Source organism: Ursus maritimus, unplaced genomic scaffold (assembly GCF_017311325.1).
Source record: "Ursus maritimus isolate PB19 unplaced genomic scaffold, ASM1731132v1 scaffold_17, whole genome shotgun sequence".
NCBI lineage: Eukaryota > Metazoa > Chordata > Mammalia > Carnivora > Ursidae > Ursus > Ursus maritimus.
In genome coordinates, this window is record NW_024424119.1 from 2,568,153 (window position 1) to 2,590,652 (window position 22,500).

Here is a 22,500-nt window from a genome sequence, read left to right on the forward strand (position 1 = left end):
AAAAAAAAAAAAAATGGAAGAAAAAAAGAGTATCAGAGAAATAGAAAAACATGTAAAAAATGTACAAAAGCCAAGGAAGATGCTTTGAGGCTCAAAGCATTAAAGCACAAAGAGGAGTAGCATTGAAATAATAACAAAAACTGGTTGTTGATTGTTGTGTGTTTTTTTAAAGATTTCTTTTTAGCAGAATAAAAAGATTCTTGATTATATCAGTTTTCTTCTTTTTTTCTCATATCAAAGGTTTTCCAAACAACAGATGCCAAAAATTGAATGCCGAGCATCAGTGTCTCTGAAATATGCAAGACAAAAAGGCAACAAGAAGATAAGAAGGCAGATTTGAAAAGTTAACTTCAAAATGTAAAAGAAGTGGCTAAAAAAACGCAAGAAAAACGCAGAAGACTTTAGACAGACGTACAGAGAACGGCCTGGATTACAAGGTCATAGGAGCAAAGTGTTCTTTTAAAGGGAAGCAAATTATTAAGTTGAGATTGAAAAAAAGAAAAAAAATGCCCAGGCTGCAGCAAAGATAGGTCTTTGGCAAAAACTACTGAAGTTACAGCGATGCTGGGTAAAAAAAGATGAGCAGAGAAAAACGGATTACTGTTAGCCTATCAAAAGACAGCAGACCGAGATTGTGTCAGAAGGGTGCAAACTGACGTAGCAGAGGCAACATACCATCTTCATCAGTTCGAATCAACACGGAGAAGCTCTCGGGGCCAGGGCCGACGTCTGTGTGGGCTGTTACAGTGATGCGGTACTCAGTCCATTTTTCCAGCTGTTCCAAAAGGTATTTAGTAGTGTCCGAAGGAATGCCCAAAATCTCATGAGGTTTGTCATCTTCTCCATCCACTGAGGTGTACTTGATGGAGTATTCAGTAATAATGCCATTCTGTTTTTCCACTGGTGGAGGTTGCCAACTTACCAAAATACTAGTGGAACTTGGGCTGGTACAACTAATGTCTTGAGGAGGAGCTGACGGCTCTTATTTTGGTAGTGAGTTAAAGGAGGGTTTGAGTGAAAGGACAGGAGTGGTTGGAAAAAAAAATGATAAAACAAAAGAAAAGGCAAAAATAAATAAACGAACAATAAGGGCAACAAAACGAAAATAAGGCTTTGAAACTTAAAATAAAATTTTAAACTTATGTACCTTGGCTTAGTAATATGAATAAACCAAAAAATGAATAAATGACCAAAAATAATTGTTAAATAATGGGTGGGGGGAATATGTGAACATGAAACCTTGAGATAATAGAGCCTCAAATAAAATTACCTACCTGCAATTTAAATTCTTCTTCTAAACCAATCCCTCAGTATTCCCCAGCCCTATTGTACAGGCTACCCAACTTTAAAAAAACCTGTAAATATTGCAAGATTTATTACATGAGAGTCTGATGATGTTTCACAGATGCTGTTTCAAGCTTTCACTTCTACATCCTAGAATGAGGGTGATTCATATACAGTATTCATTCGCGAAAGGGTTTTCAAGTATAAAAAGTTGCAATAACTGTCAGATGCCCTTTCACCAATTCCAATTAAAAAAAAAAAGAAAGAAAAGAAATAAAAGCCCAAATATAAGAGCATTCCCTCTGACTATGTGAAAAACTGAGTCAGCCTGACCAGTTTTAAGGAAAGGTGTTAATCTAGCATTGACTGTAGCCCATATACAGTGAGCACGCAGAATCAATAAAGGATGAAAACGCGTAGTCCAAGATTTACCTACCCGAGGGTAATGTCAGGCTTGTTGATTCTGACTGTAACTTGTACTTACCCTACATCAGCTTTCAGCTTTTTAAAAAAATTATTATAACTCTTCTTGAGACACCATTGCTAGTAAAGAATTAGATCCCACCAACAAATTTTGGTATAATCAATAATAATCATCTATCCCTTACAAAATGTCAGTAACACAGCCATTAAAAAGAACTGTTTAAAAAAAAAAAAAACCTGAGAACTATCAGGAAAAGATATGACTTATGTGCAAAATTTCTTTCATTTTGTATGTAATTATTCATGTAAATTAGAATTTACATAAGAGTTAAAAGATAAACTTTTCATTGCCCATTATAAAATAAAATGGTCACTTACTGAGCAATTATTTTCCATCAAATCACCCAAACATATCATTATTTAAAAAAATTAAAAAAGCAATAAGAGCAATGCAGCCATTATAATAAATTATTTTTAAAGTTAATTATATATAATTCCTAAAGGACAAATAAAAAGGATGATATATATATATCAATATTTATTTATTTTAAGGCGTTGATGTGGTAGAATGAGTAAATCCTAGAAAATTTTGTGTTCGTGAATATGTAGTTTGGGTATTTCCTTAGACTTTGTGGGTCTTAATATTATATCGCATCATCTGTATCTAATTGTTTACAGGATTATCAGTCTTTTTAAATTTACATGTCTTGGGTTCTTTATTATTGTCAATCAAAATGAAAGTTCCCTGCACTGATGAAGAGGACATTCTCATAAGACAGTCTTGAAAATTTGGAGTAAGATTTGCAAAATCACAGGAATATCTATCATTTTTATTGATTCTGACTACACGTTCTTATGTTTCAAATTATAAAACTATTTCATATGCATTATCATTATTCATAATAAATTGAGCTGTTCATGTAACAGCAAGGACTCATTTGTAATTCTTTTTAAAAAGCTGATTTGGTTTTTACTACATTGCTACCTTCAGACCTCCTATTCTGTGAGAATATAGTCAACATCTCTTGAACCTTTTACTTTAATAAAATAAAAAGTAGATAAGCTTTTGATGTGGTTATAAAATGTCCATTCTTTCTCTATGTATGTAAGTAGGTATGTGTGTATGTATGCATGCAAAAAAGTTAATTTTGTAAACCATGCAAAACAGAATATTGAAGCATGTCACATTTCTTTTAATTAAATATCTGAGTTTAAGAGTTATCCTGTACAATATACAAAACTGCATTAATTTACATGATTCATTTTTTAGAAGAAAGGGAATTTTATGGGAGTAGGCTATCGTCACTAATGGATTAAGTAATAGGATCCTAATACTTTTTGTACCAACAGTCATGTTTTGAGAAAGAGAAAGAATATAACTTTTATCTTCCAAAAAACCTGGAAGATTTTAAATTTCTATAGAATCTAGACTTGCTTATATGAAAGAGAATTCATTTTTTAGAAAATACAAATTTCATGTTTGCTGATAGGTCTAATATTTAGGTCAGCAGAGCATCCTTTTTACAAAATTCAATGTATTGCGATTACACATATCTACTGCATATATAACTATCAAAAATCACATATAAAATATAAAGTATCAAAAAAATACCTAGGGAAATATATCCATAAAACTGTTCAATTCAAGGTAATTGGTTGTTTAATAGACTAATTATAGAAACTTACTAATAAAGAGCAAGCCATAGTATTATTTAAGTCACCAAACTTTCCATCAAAAATAAAACTTTCATGTAATACTTTACACAAAGCAACATTCCCTGGACACAATGAACCCCCATTGTGGTAAACACAACTATGCTTTAGGGTAACAGTTCCAAAAAGAAATGAACCTGAGGAAACAAAATACAATTTAGGATTGTAAATGTACTTGTGATTATTCCATTATTCCTAAATTTGTCCAAATACAGATTTTCTACGAATGTTCCAAATTTCCGGATGTACTAATTGCAGAGTTAATAACAAAGTAGTCACAAAAGCTGAGCTTTTCTCTGAGTAGAAACAAACACATGAAATAAAAACCCGCTTGTTAGCAAAGTTAAAACCTGTGCGCTTAGGGGGTGCCTAGGTGGCTCAGTTGACTAAGCATCTAAGTCTTGATTTTAGCTCAGGTCGTGCTCTCAGGTTAGTGAGATAGAGCCAGCTCTGCATGGGTGTAGAGCCTGCTTAAGATTCTCTCCCTCCATTTGTCCCTCTCCCCCCCCCCCCGCTAAAATAAATAAATAAATAAATAAATAATAAACTTAAAAAAAAAACCCCAAAAACCTGTGTGCTTAAAAAGCTTAAAGGTTTGGTCTTTGTTACCTCTTTAGTTTGTTAAGCCCTCTTGTGGATTATTTGGCAGTGTTCTCAACCAGAATTTTGCTTTACAGCCTTATAAATCATTACACAGGGCCTGGTGGAACTTTCATTCATTTTCCTCATGAAGTCTTCTAACTCCTCCGACTTCTTTCAGTTTAGGAAGGGGGGGAATGGGACCTGCTATTTGGACCAAGTTGGAAACCAACATAGGTCATGGTGGTAATCTCCAAATCGGTTGCTTACTAGCGTAGAAACTACTGACTGTCAAACTTATTAATTAGCTGATTTGTTTGTTGGCGGCAGGGTGTGGGGGGGATAAAGACGCAACACCTCCTAGTGAAAAAGGGCAGAAAGTAAGCAAAGAGAGACACCTACTTGACTGCATGGTTCTGGCTGATATTTCAGCTGTGGAAGCACCCAGGCCCTGGGGAGAGCGTGCGGCCAGGCGGAAGTAGTACAAACTGTTGGGTTTCAGTCCTTGCAGTCTGTAAGATGTCCCTGGCTCAATGGTAATCCGTTGCTGTGGATAAGTAAGGAAAGAACTGGGTCATTTTCATTAAGATTCATGCAAATATTTTTAGCACACTGCCTGCGACCTCAGATGTCTGTCATTGGAGTTATAAAGTCATCAAAATATCACAAACAGAATCAACAGTGAGTATCTAGGACTCTACCAGGGGAACTATACAAGGAAAATATCAGGGTTTAAAAGGCAAATTTCTACAACAAAGAAGGCAACCAGAACAATGAAAGCCAGAGATATTCTAATGATGGTGCAGTGACCAAATGCATCAAGGAAGAGGGAGGTTAAGAGGCCACCACCCATAAGCGTGTTGTACCTTAAGGGGCATGTGTGGCCCACAACAGAAAGTGACACCTGCCCCTGAGAGTGGAGTCTGGCCAATATGTGCAATTTCAAGTGAAGATATTATCTAGCTCATCTCCCATGACCTTCTGCAATTTAAATTGGTGCAAAGAAGATATGGCCAGAAGTAGCAACAGAAACCAGTGTGCAGTTTCTATGATATTGCTACAAGAGATCTGAAATTGCAAAGTTCTGATGGGAGAAAAATCAGATGTTCGTTAGCTGGATAATTTATATGAAAACATATTATCACTCTAGACTGATTTAAAATCATTTTAAAACTTTCTTTCTTTGTGACTATAGAGCACACAGCTAGAGAAAAAAGTCACAAACTTTTCTGCAAATTTTAACATCATAAAGGGCTTTTGAAATAAGGTCTCTTTAATTGAATGTTATAACTCTTACTTTTCATGCTTAAAATTTGACTTGCATTTTAGCAAAAATAGAGCTATGGGTAATCAATCTCAGATTGAACATTAGCCTGTAGTAAGCCTTAAAATACACACTAATATGTAATCTAGTAATGGCATAAATAATCTTAAGGCTTTTCATCAAATAGAGTTTGCTGTTCACACAAACAGAAATCATTCAAGGGGAATTCAAATATAAAACTAGAGAAAACATCCCTAGGGTATTCTGGCTCAGAAATACAAAAGCTTTTAGAAGTTTTAGATTTCCCAAATGGTAAGTAAAAACGGAATCCCCAAAGAAACAATTGTAAAACAGAGTAGGTGGGCCAACATTCAAGCACCTATATCCACAGCATTCTCAAAGGAGCGCCACTGTCCTGCCTTGTTTTAATTTTGTTTTTTAGTTGGGTGGTGGCAAGGACTTAAAATAAATTGATGTTGAATTATGTCTTAATAAAAACATCAATAGTGGTAACATGAGTACTTTAAGTTATAAGTTATAAAAGTATTTCAATTACATACTTTTTGAGTACTTAATTCATATTGGCTTTGTTAGCTAACTCTAAAAGCATTGCATTTAGAACCTGGTCTTTGGAGATTCTGCTCAATTCAAACAGCTGTAATAAGATAGAAGTTTATAGGAACATACTAATTTATTACAGCATTCAGAATGATATACCATAAGTTAACTGATAATATTTCATTTAATATGTGAGTGTTTTAAAAAAAGGTATTACTGTTAGAAGTTAAGAGCTACCTAGCTTTGTGAAGATATTTTAAGATAAAGAATACTAAAAGGTGTAATAAAATGACTTATGTGGATTGAGTTTTTACATATAGTATCACCAACATTTTTGTCCTAATGTTCCAGACTGGATTTCACAGTAACAAAAGAAATACATTCATTATGATACATTCATTAATATCATATATTCCCATCCTGAAAATATTAGATGTGCCTTAATACTGATTTCTATAATTTATACAAAGTACACCCAAGAGGAGTATACCCTATTGGTTAAAAAGATAGATTCTGGAACCTGATTACCTAGATTTTCAAATCCCAATTCTGCCATTCAGTAGTGTGAGATGTGCGGGAATCTGTTTAACTTTTTCTGTGCCTTCATTTTGTTAGGTGTGAAATCGATTAAAAACAGAAACTGACTCATGGCACCATTGTAAGAACTGAATGAGTTAATATATGTGAAATCCTTACTATTACCTCTCAGTATATGTATTAGTTATATTTATTTTGTTTCTCTTTTCAGTAACTATCAGTAATTTCCAGACTTCTTCAGTGTACAACTTATTTTATTTGCATAGCATACTCAAACATTATATATACTCCCATCCATATCAAATAAGTCTGGGCATAGCAATAAACATTTGCCACAGGGCCTCTTTCTCTTAAACCAGTTTAGATAAATTCATCCATCCAAAGCCTTGGAAGACATTTGACCTAAGTACTATATGACTTAAGTACTATAATGCAGAAGAGAAATAAAGGAAGTCCCTAAGTCTCAAGGGGTATATTCTTTTAGATACTTTAGAAGAGGCTTGGAAACCTGGAAATAGGGACAACAGCTGTTTTATTGTTGGTGTTTGCCCCATTCCACCCCCCAAAGGCTTGAAATCAATATTCTGTTTTTTGGGGTCAAGTTCTTTTTCTGATGAATAAATCTTTCCCACCGAAGTGCTCTATAGACATCGGACCTTTTGTCGGAACTTGGGCATGAAAATAGAGTAGTGCCCCAGTAAAGTGAATGATGAGAAGGTGAGAATCAGTCTTACCTCCTCGCCATGCTCTCCATCTTTGTAGACCAGTTCATAGTTGGCAATGGTGTCTGAACGTGGAGGTGTCCAAGACAGCAAAATACTTGTTTCAGACTCAGGTTCTGCTTTGAAGTTTAGTGGTTGCCCTGGTACTAAAAACAGGAAGGCAAAGGACTGAGTTCATCATCACCATGAGTATTCAAAAACCCTTCCATTAGTGCATCTGTTTAAACCTCTCAAAATGTATCCACATGTGTAACTTAATGGAGAGCTAGGTCCTTTACATTGTTTATAGTCCATTTTTCCTCCTTCAAGGTACAAGAATATTTTTAACACTGCACTTGTTCCTCATCCGTTTAAAAACAAACAAGATAGAGAATTAGCAAACATAGAACAGAGCATAAATCTGATAATAGATCTGGTCTCACAAATAACATTTCATAATATTGTTGTAAGTAATAAATGAGATGATTCATACAATGCACGTGGAATCAATATTGCCTAAATCATAAACAAGTGCTAAATATGTAAAAAAAATTGTTATTTTACAACTGAGAACTTGTTCTCTAGCACTGCATTTAACTTTCAAAATTATTTCTGATTAGGTTTATAAAATTCCACCTTTAACCCCATTAACAGAACCTACTGGTAAACCAGAATCACGTAGTATTTTTCTTTTTTCATTAATTAATTAATTATTTTTAATAATAATTTTTATTATGTTATGTTAGTCACCATACAGTACATCCTTAGTTTTTGACGTAATATTTTTCCTTGCCAACCTACATTTTGAAAAAGAGATAAAAAAATAACTATCGCTTATAAATAATTACTTCTAATTGATTTTCTTTTTTTAAAGATTTTATTCATTTGTTTGTCAGAGAGAGAAAGAGAGAGAGAGCACAAGCAGGGGGAGTGGCTGGCAGAGGGAGAAGTAGGCTATCTGCTGAGTGGGGAGTCTGATGAGGGACTCAATCCCAGGACCCTGGGATCATGACCTGAGCCAAAGGCAGATGCTAAGCTGACTGAACCATCCAGACGTCTCCCTAATTGACTTTAAGTGACTTAATATACTACTCCTAATGTAATCTTGATATTGTCCCTAGTGAGATGGAGCTAAATTACTACACAAATCAGAAAGTTTAGAGAATACGTTTGTTATCAGAAATATGGTAATTTATCAGATGTCATATATAATTCTTATATTAGTCATATAACCCATGCAGTAGACAGTGTGAAAGAGCTATATATCAGATGTATTAAAAAATGGGACATCTATCCAGAGAAAGGCTATATGCACCCCAATGTTCATAGCAGCATTGTCCACAATAGCTAAATCGTGGAAGGAACCGAGATGACCTTCAACAGATGACTGGATTAAGAAGTTGTGGTCCATAACATGAGAGACTATGGACTATGAGAAACAAACTGAGGGCTACAGAGGGGAGGGGGGTGGGGGAATGGGATAGACCGGTGATGGGTAGTAAGGAGGGCACATATTGCATGGTGCACTGGGTGTTATACACAACTAATGAGTCATCGAGCCTTACATCAAAAACCGGGGATGTACTGTATGGTGACTAACATAATATAATAAAAAATCATTATTAAAAAAAAAAAAAGAAGTTGTGGTCCATATATACAATGGAATATTACTCAGCTATCAGAAAGAATGAGTTCTCAATATTTGCTGCAACGTGGACGGCACTGGAGGAGATAATGCTAAGTGAAATAAGTCAAGGAGAGAAAGACAATTATCATATGATTTCTCTCATCTATGGAACATAAGATCTAGGAAGATCGGTAGGGGAAGAAAGGGATAAAGAAAGGGGGGTAATCAGAAGGGGGAATGAAGCATGGACTATGGACTCTGAGAAACAAACTGAGGGCTTCAGAGGGGAGGGGGTGGGGGAATGGGATAGACTGGTGATGGGTAGTAAGGAGGGCACGTATTGTATGGTGCACTGGGTGTTATACAGAACTGATGAATCATCGAACTTTACATCGGAAACCGGGGATGTACTGTATGGTGACTAACACAATATAATAATAATAAAAAAAAAAAACACTTTACTCAAATGCTGTGTTAGAATAGGTTTTACTAACCCCAGCCTCCTGGTTAACACCAAATCCCACCAGGTCCTCTATCCCTTATACACAAGGCTAAGGTAGCTCAGGACGTCACTGGCCCGGCTAACCGTACATTGTCCTTGGCCAGTGTCTGTTCTAATTGCTTGGTGCCCATGCCACACTGGCCATTAAATATCTGGATCATTACCCCTGATATTGTGGCCTGTCTTAAAGTGCTATAGCTGACCATATGCCCTTATTCTCACAAGTAAACATGAGAATTCTGTGTATATTTAATAAAAAACAAGAACAATAACACTTTATACTAGAGGGGAAAAGAACATGTGAAGTGTTTTTGGTGAATGGGCACAAACATTGAAAAACTTATGAAAAATAATATTTGTAGCTGATGTATGACTTCAATTTCTTAAATAATACTTGAAGCACCATTTTCCTATGTAAGAAGATCTTTGGAAATATAAACTGTTTTACTTTCTTTTTCTTTTGTTCTCATCTCTCTGTAATATGACTAAAGAAAAGTATTTTGTTTAAAAAAAGATCAAAGTCTAAACAGGTCTATCAGAATGGTTTCCAGAATTCCTCTGTCTGGCGTGTTAACGTGTGTGTGTGTGTGTGTGTGTGTGTGTGTGTGTGTTCGAGTGCTTGCACACGCGTGTATGTACCTCACATGCAGGCATACAGTCTCATGTTTGGACTGATGCATAAGGCAACCAATAGTCAGTGCTTCTTATTTTTAATTGCATTCATCATCTTTTCTCCTTTTTTATCAGAGGCCTTGAGATACTCATTAATTTGATGCCTTTGAACATACTCTCTAAGCGGTATCTTTTTTTCTTTTTTTCTTTTCTTTCTCTCTTTAAGTGAGAGACCCAGTGAGAGACCTAAAGCAATCATCCAGACTGAGAAATGGAGACAAAAGACGATCAAAGATCAAGAGCAAGAGAAGGGGGAAAAGAGGGAAAAATAAACAGGAAAATAGCAAAGCAAATAGAGAACACATTTGTTCTAAATGGCAAATACCACAAGAGCTGGCAGGAGCAACAATGGAAGCCAGGAACAATCAGACGGATGGGGAAGTTATGATTGGATTTTAATATTCAGATGATTAAAGGGGCTCTCAGCCTAAAAATACACACACATATGCATATGTGTGTGGTCACTTCTTTCTCCTTACTTTTGTTTCCTTTTTTCTTTCTCCCAACTTCCACAAGTCTGAGAAAGAGAAAAGCCTTGTGATAACTCCTGACTTACACCAAACTGGAACACAGTATTGTCAAGAATTAAAAACACGGACAGAACTGAAGGTCTGCTCTCAGGATAATAATTGCTTGTTATGTATTTCCTCCCTGCCTAATGCTAATAATAAATTGACATTAATTGAAAACATCTTGGGAATCTAATTATCTTTTTCTTATTTAAACTGTTTATTTTTATTTATTTATTTATTTTTGCTTTAATTTGTCTTGAACAAATTCCCAGTGGGTCTCAATGTTTAATCCTTGTTTAGTGACACAAACTTCATCTGACCCTCCAAGTCTATTAAGACACCTCTCCTTCTAAATAATGAATTAAACAGGCTCAAAGCTTCAGAGGGTGTACTGTTCATTTAATTCTTGGACAAAATAAGTAGTGGTCAGATGACTTCAAATAATATATGCAAGGTTCTCTTCCTCTGCTTCTATCTTGTCCTTCTTTTGAAGTGGTCTGGAGGGTTATTTAATTTACCAGATGTTAAACTTGTGCTAGAAATACAAATGTCCAGGACACCTGGGTGGCTGAGTTGGTTAAGAGTCTTCCTTTGGCTCAGGTCATGATCTCAGGATCTTGAGATGGAGTCCCACATCGGGATCCCTGCTCAGTGGGGAGCCTTCTTCTCCCTCTGCCCCTCCCCTCTGCTCATGTTCTCTCTCTCAAATAAATAAAATCTTAAAAAAAAAAAAAAGCAATACAAATGTCCAGAGGTATCAGGCAGATCACTTAGAGTATGGAAACGAGGTGGGGTCTGGGGCCATTTGGGAGAGTGCCTGGCCCACCTGAAGAGTTGGTAGTATTCAGCACGAGGAGATTGCAGACTTTGTGCAATGTTGGTCCAAGCTTGCCTGAACTGCTGATTTTTCAACAGAAGTTGATAGTGAATCTTTTAAGTAACATCTTTCCATTTTTAACCATTGGAAATTAATTGAATTAATTTAAATTAATTGAAAAACGCGATAGGGGGCAAATTATATCTACAGGAGAAATCCAGCAAATGGACCAGTGCTTTAAAAGACCTTTCTATTATATCAGGCTCTATATTCATAAACACCTTAAGGTGCCACTACTTAGATCTCCCTGGGAATTGAAGATTCACTTAGAGATGCTTCCTCAGAGTCATTTAGCCATAGTTGAAACAACCACAATAAAATCATCAAAGTAAAAGAAAAAAAGCAGTGAAATTAATGGATTTATTTTTACATTCCGCAAACATAGTAGTCCTAATGATCACAATATATGTATATAAGGAAGCACTTTAGGGGTCTCCAAATGGTCTTATTTCTCTGTACTATTTGGAAACACAGGGAGTACTTCATGTTTTGCCAGTTAGACTTGTGTATCAATCATGGTGGCTTCGGATTCTATTAACATTTATGTTTGTGTTATCTACCCCCTCTTTCCCTCTCTCTCTCTCTATCCAAATGTTCTCACAGTCCTTACACCTCAAACTTACTGGCTTTCTTTTGTCTTCACTTCTTGTTTGTCTGTGTCTATTTTACTTTTATTTAAGAGATTTTCTTGTGTTGTAGCATTTCCCTCACCAATTAACTGAACATAAATTTTATAGGAAACTCTGGGATTCTGGAAACTCATTGGAAAAATTTAAAAAGACCATCCAGAAACTTTTGTGCAATCATTCTACATTAGCAAGGGAGATGCGATATTATGGACCATAAACCAAATTTAGAATTTAGATGTGGACAGAGGAAATGGAGGTAGAACTTACAATTTTTCCGTAAAACTATATTTAAGAAATGTTTGTATTCTGTAAAGTGATGTCAACATTATACTTTTTTTCTTGATTACTTAATGTCCATAAGGAAATACAAATATGAGGTATCAATTCCCTAAAATAAGATTATAATCCCACTGATGTATGTTAAGTATTTGAGTAGTACTACTATTATACTCCATATAAATATCTGAAGACAACTCAAAGACAGAGAATGGAAAATAAATGAGAGATGAAGGGAATCTGATCTATATATCAGCTGAAATGCTAATAATATTAGAAGAAATCAATACTTAAGTAAAATTAAGCAAATATTTCTAAAGAGAAAGAGGTTAACATGTAATAAATGGCCAGCCAACAGTTTCTCTTAGCCATATGATAAACACGAAATATCGGAGAAAGTAGGAAACCTATTATTGCTAAAATACTTAGTACTTTAATAAGGTACACATTTGAAAATGTATCTAGCATTTTAATAAATGATAACAATAATAAAAGCAATGGACAGAATTATAGAGGGAGTAAAACAAAACAGAATTCAAAACAAGGAGTCTGATTTGTAAGTACCAAAAATATATCATCGATAAAATAAATATTTAATACGCAAGCACATGCACACATCTTACTCTCAATTGTCATTAAATATCAATGTGTAAAGTTAAATTTTATTACAGTTGTATTTACATCCAGAGATCCTTTACTCAAACTCCTTTTATCTCCTTTGCTAAAACTATTTTAAGAATGCATTTAAATTGGACTCCTAACTTGGGAAATTGGAAATCAGTCCTTTTCTAGTTTGCTTATTTAGGCCTGTTGACATATACTAATGAAATGATTTAGTAAGTTCTGGAAACCTAAAAAGTCATGTTTCTAAATGTCATAGCTTGTTTGTTTGTTTGTTTGTTTGTTGTTTTTTTAATAACAATTCTTCAATGCCCAGAATTTGGAGTAGAATTAGCTTCTTCAAAATGTTTAAATTTGGTACTACTCAGTATTTATTCAGTAAATAGACATAATTCTTTTCCTTCCAAAGGAAAAGACCTATACTATTAAAGTATACACATAGAAATCAGCAGACTTTTCCCAGGAATCTATTAAATGCACAGAAAAGCTAGAGGTTAGATATGTTTTCTAAAGAAAGAAAGAAAAAAACAAACATTAAGATTTAACAGATTTCAAACAGCTCCAATCAGCATGAACAGCAAGCAACATTTTAGGGTATTAGGTTTTAGATGTAATTTACTATGTTCTTTGTCACAGTTTTATTTGTATTTTATACTATAATATAGTTGCCATATATTCTTATTATAATTATCTATACAAGAAGGGGCGCCTGGGTGGCACAGCGGTTAAGTGCCTGCCTTCGGCTCAGGGCGTGATCCCGGCGTTAGGGGATCGAGCCCCACATCAGGCTCTTCCGCTATGAGCCTGCTTCTTCCTCTCCCGCTCCCCCTGCTTGTGTTCCCTCTCTCGCTGGCTGTCTCTATCTCTGTCAAATAAATAAATAAAATCTTTAAAAAAAAGAAAAAGAAAAATATATAAAAAGACATCCTTTCAAAATGTGTATTCTAGTAGTAGAAATCTTTTTCTAGCACAATATAAATTCTTCCCTTGACAATGGCCATATACTGTATTCTCCATATTTTTAAGGTAAACTAGGGGCAAGTGAATGTAATGCCAAGAGTTAAAGCTATGGAAAAATTGGAAAATTAACCCACTTCTAGAAAATAATTATTTTAGCCAAAATATTTTTATATCTAAAACCATTTAAAAATTACGTAATATTATCAACTGTATGACTAGTCATGATTAAGGGGAAATATTATTAATTATAGATAGATCATATTTTGAATTTCTATGTTATCAGAAATACATAAATTGCTATCAATCCTCCATTTACATCAATATGTAAACAATAATCTTAGATGAGATCAAAAGTGACAACTCCCCTCTTAAACACACTTTGTTATCACATATTGTTTCTTCAGAGTCCAATTTTAAACAAAAATAGGACTATTAGTGCAGTGAATTAAAGATTAAAAAAATGAAATGACCTTTCAGATATAGAAGACATAGAAATTTATATCTTCATATATATGAAATTAAAATACATGAGAAATTTATACATCTTAGTAAATTTTCATAAGTTTGGGAAAGATAAAATTGCAGTGAAAATAAGTATATATCCTCAAATTTTCTATAGCCTCTCTAAAAGAATATTTCATAATGATTTTATGTCCCTAGCTATGATCCTAAGAAATAGTCAGCAAGAAAAAAAAAGGAGCAGCTCAGCATTAATTATATTAGAACTAACATCATTGTATTTGGCAGGTGTCCACTAACATCAAATGGCCTTTGTTAATTAAGCCTAGGGAACAGATCAAATCATTGTGCTATTTTGGAAGGTTTTCTTAGCCTATTGATCTTGGCAGGCACAAGTCATTATGTCATTATATATCTTCTCAATCACTGAGTATTAAAAGTACAACTATTATACAAGTTTCTTGGAAATAATGTAAAAATATTCAGAGATTGGGAACAACTCTTCTAATGCATCTGTGACCCATTCATCCAGATTTTTCTAAGTTCAGAGTCCCTGGATCACATTAACTCAATTGTCCCTGTTGTAGCACTACCTGAACTGAGTTATGGCTTATGTCATATCATGTCCCTTGGTGATACCGAAAACCAAAATATGGTCTATTTAAACATCAGTTCTATATCTTTCAATAAACTGTGACCAAAGGCATTACTGTCTGTTTTCTCTGTTCTGAATATAAAGATTCTCATGATTCCCAAGTCTTCTTACGTTTTGGTTGAATTTAGTTCCAGGAAGTATTTGGTGTCTAAGATAGCTAAATCTTCATAGTATTGGGGGGAAAAAGTTATAAAACATTATGGATTCCTATGTTTAAATTTGTGGTTTGAAAACTTAGAACCAAATTTAGCAATCAAGTATAATAACCTGTGAGAAGAGGTATTCCTTCCAATACTTTCAGATAAGCTTATTTATTTTTTTTTTTTACATCTAAATGGTTTAATGTACTTTTGTACTTGGATAATATAATAGCTACCTCAAGTATTTCAGAAGTAAATTACATATAATCCTTAAATAAAGATATGAATAAATGAATGACTGTCTTTACCGCCTCTATTTATTGAGTGCCTATTGGGCACAAAAATCTAGCAGGGACTAAAACTACCACAAAAACAAATTATTAATTTGAAAGTAATGATGCTTTAAAGTAGGGAGGGTGCCTGGATTTAAAGTCTGCTTTCCCACTTACCAACCTTATGACCACATAAAACAAGTTCCTGAATCTTCTTCAATCCTCAAGTTACTCATTGGCAAATGGGGTAATTCCACATCTACCTAATTGGGTAGTAATATACTAATAAAATACACGCAACGTTCACAGCAGAGTATCCAGCATATGTAGCTGTTTTTATTATGATGAGTATTATATATTACTTATTCAATTATAAAATGTTTCTATCCATTACCTACTCTAGCGACTGTTATGGGTTGAAGTGTATCCCACAAAATTTCATATGTTGAACTCCTAAACCTCAAAGTGTGACCTTACTTGGAAACAAGATTTTTGCAGAGGTAATTATTTAAGATGAGGTACTCAGTTGGGCCCTCATCCATTATGACTGGAATCCTCACAAAAAGGGGAAATTTGGACAGAAAGCCACGCACACAGGGAGAACATGATGTGACAATGAAGGCAGAGATCAGGGTGATGCCTCCCCAAGGCAAGGAACAGCCAAGATTGCTAGCAAACCGGCGGAAGCTAGGAGAGAGGCCCGGAAGCTGCCCTGAGAAGGAACTTATTCCATGCACCATGATCTCAGACTTCTAGCCCCCGGAATGGAGAGACAGTAAATTTCTGTTGTTCAAGCCACCAGTCTGTGGTATTTTGTTACAGTAGCCTTAGAAACCAAATATCACCTCTAAACTCTGTAAGATGGTTATTATTTTTGATGATAAGAAAACCGAAGTTCAGAGAAACGAAGTAACTTGTCCAAGGTTATAGAGCTAAAAATGGCAGACCAGAGTTCAAACTCTGGTTATATTACTCCAAAACTAAGCATTTTTAAGATATCACCACTGAGGGACACCTGGGTGGCTCAGTCAGTTAAGCATCTGACTAGTGATTTCAGCTCAGGTAATGATCTCATGGGTGGACAGATTGAGCCCTGTGTCTGGGCTCCACGCTCAGCAGGGAGCCTGTTTGAGTTTCTCTCCCTCTGCCCCTCCGCAACCTCTCTCTCTCCCGCTCTCTCTCTCTCAAATAAATAAATAAATCTTTAATAAATACATCACCACTGAAAAATCAGAAAAACTAAAAGTGGAACACAGGTATATGTTCTTCTTATATATTTTCTTTTATCTTTAAATGGTTAGGGAGCTGCTTAAATAGTGTAATAAAAAATAATCTCATAATAATTGATCAGTTTTAGTCAAGAAAAAGAACAAGATTCACAGATTTCTACACTTTCTTGTATGAGATATATGGAAAAATTAATCTACAATGTTTTTCTGTATATTAATATAGCAAATAAGTACATAAGAACTGCAGAAGCCAAGTAGGGAAGATATATGAATGTTCTTTAGTATAATTGTGATAAGTATATTTTTTATAACTATCTTTCATATTATTAGAGAAAATAATAAATCCATGAACAAACAGCAAGAACCCAATAATGGTATAAAAATAAAAGAAAGCCAGGCAGGCTATATATATGTTCTGAGATCTCTAGTAACCAGGGAAAATAGGTAAACACCCTCAGTGATACGCTTTATAAAGCATGAAACATGAAAACAATCAGGGTTAGACATAGGTTTATCTAGTTCTGACACCTCAGAAAATTCATTCTCAAGATTATCAATGAGTTACACCTTCAGATTATAGCTACTATGTCCAATAATATGTTTTTTTAATATGGTTTTTATGTAGATTCTCAGAACAACCAATGGCATACTGTCCAAACACTGAGATTAATGCAAGTTATGAGGTGCCAACACCTTATAGGAGTCAAATTAATAGCTCTCAGATGTTCAAGAATAAACTTTAGAAGAAAGTTGCCATGTCATATTCTCAACCCAAGGCAAAATTGATCACTTTGAATCAAAGACCAGAGAGGTCTGATATTCGCTTATGAAAATAAAACCACTGGAAGGGCCAAGTGTTTCTCCATAAAAGCATGTGAAGTCTGCTCTAATGCCCAGTAAAATGAGTCATTGAGGCCCCAAACTTTGATCTAGATCTTGATAACTAGTCTTTCTCCACCCATGAAGCCATACAAAGAATAAAAAATAAAAAAACCATTAGGAGAGTATTTTTAGTGGGTAGCTGCCTGGAAAAAAGAAGACATTTAAATGTGTTTTATTTTCAACTTTATCTTGAACCACCCAATCTTTGATAAGCTAAATAATTTTGTAAGAGTATTCTATCAGAGTCACTAGGATAAAGCAGCATAGTTCTAGTCTCAAAATGCTGCATGAAGGATGCATTCATCTATCTCATGCAGAAGAATCTTCATGTCACTTAGGTACAAATTAAAAAAAATGCTAAATTCATCCCTTCACTTAAAAGTATTATTTAGTCTTGCAGGTGTCCATGCCTGTTCCACTCCACATGCTTATCTTAACCTCTCATTTAGAAACTCTAAGTCTCAAAAATTAAAATTCATACATATCTTTGTCCTTTATTTGTTTTCACCATTCACACCTCTTCGTACCTACTCCTTCCCACCTGCCCCACTCTCCATCCAGAACCAGACTTACCTCCTGTCTGAGTGATGACCTGTATGTCACTTGAAAGAGGACCATCTCCAATTGAGGTGAAAGCCAGAACTTTGACAGAATATGTTTTCTGGGGCACTAAGTTGCCAATAGTAGTGATTTGGCTGTCAGCTACATTATGCTTCATCCAGTTGTTGACGTGCTGAGTGGGATCCATTGTGTAATAAACTCTGTATCCTTGGATCTGTCCATTTGGTTCTTCAGGTTCCTTCCACTGTACCAAAATGGTGGTTGAACTTAACATCCGCGCCTGGACATCCCGTGGGGCACTGGATGGTGCTTGTTCTGAGGTTTGCGTTAGCACAGGCTCACTTGGAGGTCCCCGCCCAATGTTATTGACAGCAACAACCCTGAATTCATAATCTGAGTAGGGACTTAGTCCAGCGACACTGTAGCGTGTTGTCGCCACCCCATCAATTTCTTTGTAAGGTTCCTCAGAATTTTTAGGTTTATGTTGAATGATGTAGTAAGAGACAGGCTCAGGGTTCCCAGAGTCCCACGTCAATGTGATGCTTGTGGCTGTGCTCTCAGTCACTACAGGAGTTCCTGGAGGTTTGGGTAAGGCTTAGGGGGAAAAAAAGGACAGTGAATATCCATCATCTCTAAGATATTACAAAGATCCATAAGCTCTACTACTGGAATGACAGAATTATGTATCTACTGAAGATTTAATTAGATTAAATTATAACAAAAGATTGTTTTCTAAGTGGGTAGGATGTACAGTAAGATGCATAGGGGACAAATCCCATTTTACTAGAAGCACATTAGAGCACTGTAATTTGAAGCTTGTATTCAAATCCACCAGTTATTAGCTATGTGATCCTGGATGCGTTGCATAACCTCTCTGCTTTAGTTTTCACATGTGGAAGATGGGAATAACTATCACTGGATTGTATTAACAGCTGGGTAACTGTATTTCATGAGTTTGCTGTGAAGATCTATGAGCTACTCCAGTAATGCTCTCAGAATGTATCCAGCACCTTCAAAAACATTAATTGCAATTATGACTATTATTATAACCAAGAATTTGGCCAATTAGCCCCTTGCGTCAAGAAATACATGACATAACTAAATACCAACATTGAAAAGAACACAATTTGGAACATATTCAAATGGCATTAAATTACTATGGAAGAATAATATCCATATTGTTTTCCAGCTGTAAGACATAGATAATATTACTATAATTTATAAAAATAACCTAGGGGCGCCTGGGTGGCTCAGATGGTTAAGCATCTGCCTTCGGCTCAGGTCATGATCCCCAGGTCCTGGGATCCAGCCCTGAGTCTGGCTCCTGGCTCAGCAGGGAGCCTGCTTTTCCCTCTCCCTCTGCCCCTCCCCCCACTCATGTGCGGGCACATACTCTTCCCTGCCCCCCGTATGTCTCTGTCTCAAATGAATAAATAAAATCTTAAAAAAAAATAATCTAATCAAGAATTTTAAGGTAAGAAAGAATAGTAAATTTCAAATTGATTAATTTCAAATCCATGGTTTTTAGTTAATATTCAAAAACGTTGAAATAAATTAAAGCATATTCACAAATAACTTTTTAAAGTACTTTCCTATCATAATATGGTGTCTATATTCAATATCAGTAGTACCTGAAATTATAGCTACCTGACTAATATTTGCAATTAACTCCATCTTTTAGAGCTTCAATTCTTTCCTTTTAGCAGAGGAACCTCACTCAAAATGCTACTGATTAAGAATACAAACCATCCACACTGGTGACCTCACACCTAAGTGCCTCACCCTGGAGAATGATTTTGAAAGGACTTATTACCAGGAGAGACAAAATTCCACCAGCTAACTTCTGAGAGAAAACCCAGAATGTAACACTCATATGATCAGCTCTTTCGTACCCTTTTTCCTTTTCAACATAAAAGCAAAAAGTACAATACTCTCTAGAATGGCAGCTATTCAAGAGTCACAAACTTGTACTTGATTACGTTTGTATCCCTAATACCTAGACTCCTGCCTCACAGTGTTAGCTGAATGAGCGCCTAACTGAACGAATGAGTCGGGATACGTTTTCCTCACTCTCTTCCAGTTGCTTTTTGTTTCTATTTACTTTTTCCCTACAGGATTCACCCTTATATTTACTTATTTTTGAGGTAGAGAGGGTAGGGAATGGCAAGAGCCTGGAAAAAAAAGATAAGAAGTTGAACAAGATATTAGTTAATGTGACTCCTGATTTTGAATTCTTGAAGGTCTTCAGTAAACCTTCAAATATTTGCAACTGAAATAGTTATTATAAGAAAGGTGATTCAATATTTGCATATTACTCTAAGAACTACAGAATGATAATATTTGGCCAAAGGATTTTACTGAAAATAATAATAAAAAGACATTTGAAGAAATGTTCAATTATTCTGGACTGGCATTTTTCAAAAAAGTAGATGATCCAAATTTTCCCTAGATATGTTTCTGAATTATTAAGGAAAATAAAAATATTGCTAATTAAAGGTGTGCTTACTGACACTTAACAGACTTTAGTTTTGCTGTCGCAGTATAGGTTTTGTGCCTATAATGCATGGATAAGTGTAAGTATGCTTAATACATTTACGGATATTCAATACAATGTTACTATTTTAAATGACTTAGTTTTGACCCTGGCATGTAATTTTGTTCTCATGTCACATTATTGTATACGGCATATACTTGATATATATGTTTGGTGGAGGATATGACACCAATTAGAACATGTGTGTTATATTTTTTTAGGATCATACTTTCTGGATAGCAAAGATAATTTGTGTTCATTTTTGCAATAGCTGCAGACATTTGCAAGAACCTAAAGTCACCCTCAGTTTGACCCTTTTTACAAAATTGTTCTAGAATTCTATAAACACTGATAAAAACAACTGGTACCCCACACGCTTACTTTTCTTTGTTTCAAAAATATTTGTGAAATCTGTAACTTTGGTTACATTTAGTGCACTTAAGGAAAATAATATTTCTTGAGCACTCCATGTATAGAAGATAAGAAATAAAGTTAGAATATAATGCCACTTACATTTTGATCTTTAAGGTAGGACCCATCAAAATTTTAAAACATCTATTATTAGACCATGTTGATTTAACTCTCTCTTTCTTTTCCTTTTGTCCTCATGGATTTGAGCATTTATTAACACTTATTTGTATTTTTCTATCATGCACTCTCACCAGGGTTCTGGATTAATATGAAACCTGTTTGCATCAGTTCTACCATAATGCTTGACAGTGTCTAACATTTCTTATTCTGCCTGGTTAGTGTTTGGGCCCAGCCTATTGTTAAATATTTTGATGATTATCATTATTTAGGCTGTCAGTCCTTTCAAGAGAGAATCTCTCTACCTAGATATGTGTATCTTAAACAATACCACAGATATGATTAGACTCTGAAAATGGAACTCAGATGAATTGACTCATTTTAGAATTCCAAGGGTAGAGTTTGTAGGGACATTAGTCAGGGGACTTTAATATAGCCAGACCCTCAAAGCAAACACCATTAAGCATACCTTTGACAGTGATCTGTGCTATTGCTTCAATGACACCCAGTGTTGACATAGCAACACAGGTATAATTTGCTGACTGTCTCACATCATTCAGTTCTAGTACATTTCTTCCTATTGGCATATCATCTTCAGGTGTCAGATCTTCTGCCCCCAACATCCACTTCACATAAGGCATTGGTGACCCCACGGCCACACAGGTGATATTAACACTTCCACCTGGCATGATTTCATGATTAGTAGGTGGGATAGAGAATCTTGGTGGGACACGGCGAACTGGAACAAAACACAAGGGAAAATGATAAAATAAAAGGCAAGATAAAGTGGCTTGTTAAACATATGACATGCACTCTACAGACACAATTAAACAATTGAAACATATTGTGGATTTTTCAAAAACAAAACAAAGAAAAACTGTGGATAATACAGACCATACAAGTATGGTCTGTGTATACACAGAAAAAAGTATTTAGTTTAGTCATTGATATCTTAGACACATTCATACAAAAGTTGATTCAGACCTACAAGGGCCCCACAAAAACAAAACAAAACAAAACAAAACCAAGAAAACTATCTACAAACAGTACACAAACATCATGCATAAGATAAACACAAAAACATATACATGCATGCATATAGCAAAGATCCTATGCATGCATGCATATGCAGAAAAGGGGGCTGGAAGGTCACCAGCAGGTTTAAGTTGAGTAACAAAACCAACTTCAGTGCTGTGCACTTCCAGTTGATGTGAATGTATGTGTGGGAGCACACTGTCACATCCCAGCCCTGGAAAACATCGTCTATAGGACATGGAAAGTGCAATTTATTTGCTTTCAGACTCAGAGTAGATGCAGCCTCAAGACCTCACACTAACACTGGAACAGACACAGAAATATATACACATATCAATTTATGCTCACAGAAGAAGAAACAAAGCCAATGCCAGTAGAAATACTGGACTGGGTCATGCAAGGCATGCGCAAGATGAAGTCTCAAGGCCCGTGCTTAGGACGATGGGAGAATGGCTGGAACCCAGACAACAA

The 22,500-nt window shown here is 35.2% G+C and overlaps 1 protein-coding gene across 1 annotated transcript in view; it reads right to left on the reverse strand.

Annotated features, from left to right (window-relative positions):
- PTPRD (protein tyrosine phosphatase receptor type D) overlaps nt 1–22,500 on the reverse strand; it is a 301,900-nt gene that overhangs the window by 163,053 nt on the left and 116,347 nt on the right. Inside the window, exons 9-13 of the mRNA XM_040632317.1 lie at nt 21,464–21,733; nt 17,946–18,527; nt 7,093–7,226; nt 4,402–4,546; nt 676–981 (exon numbers count right to left, since the gene is read on the reverse strand). Coding sequence (XP_040488251.1) covers nt 676–981; nt 4,402–4,546; nt 7,093–7,226; nt 17,946–18,527; nt 21,464–21,733 — 1,437 coding nt within the window. The remainder of the gene's footprint in view (nt 1–675; nt 982–4,401; nt 4,547–7,092; nt 7,227–17,945; nt 18,528–21,463; nt 21,734–22,500) is intronic.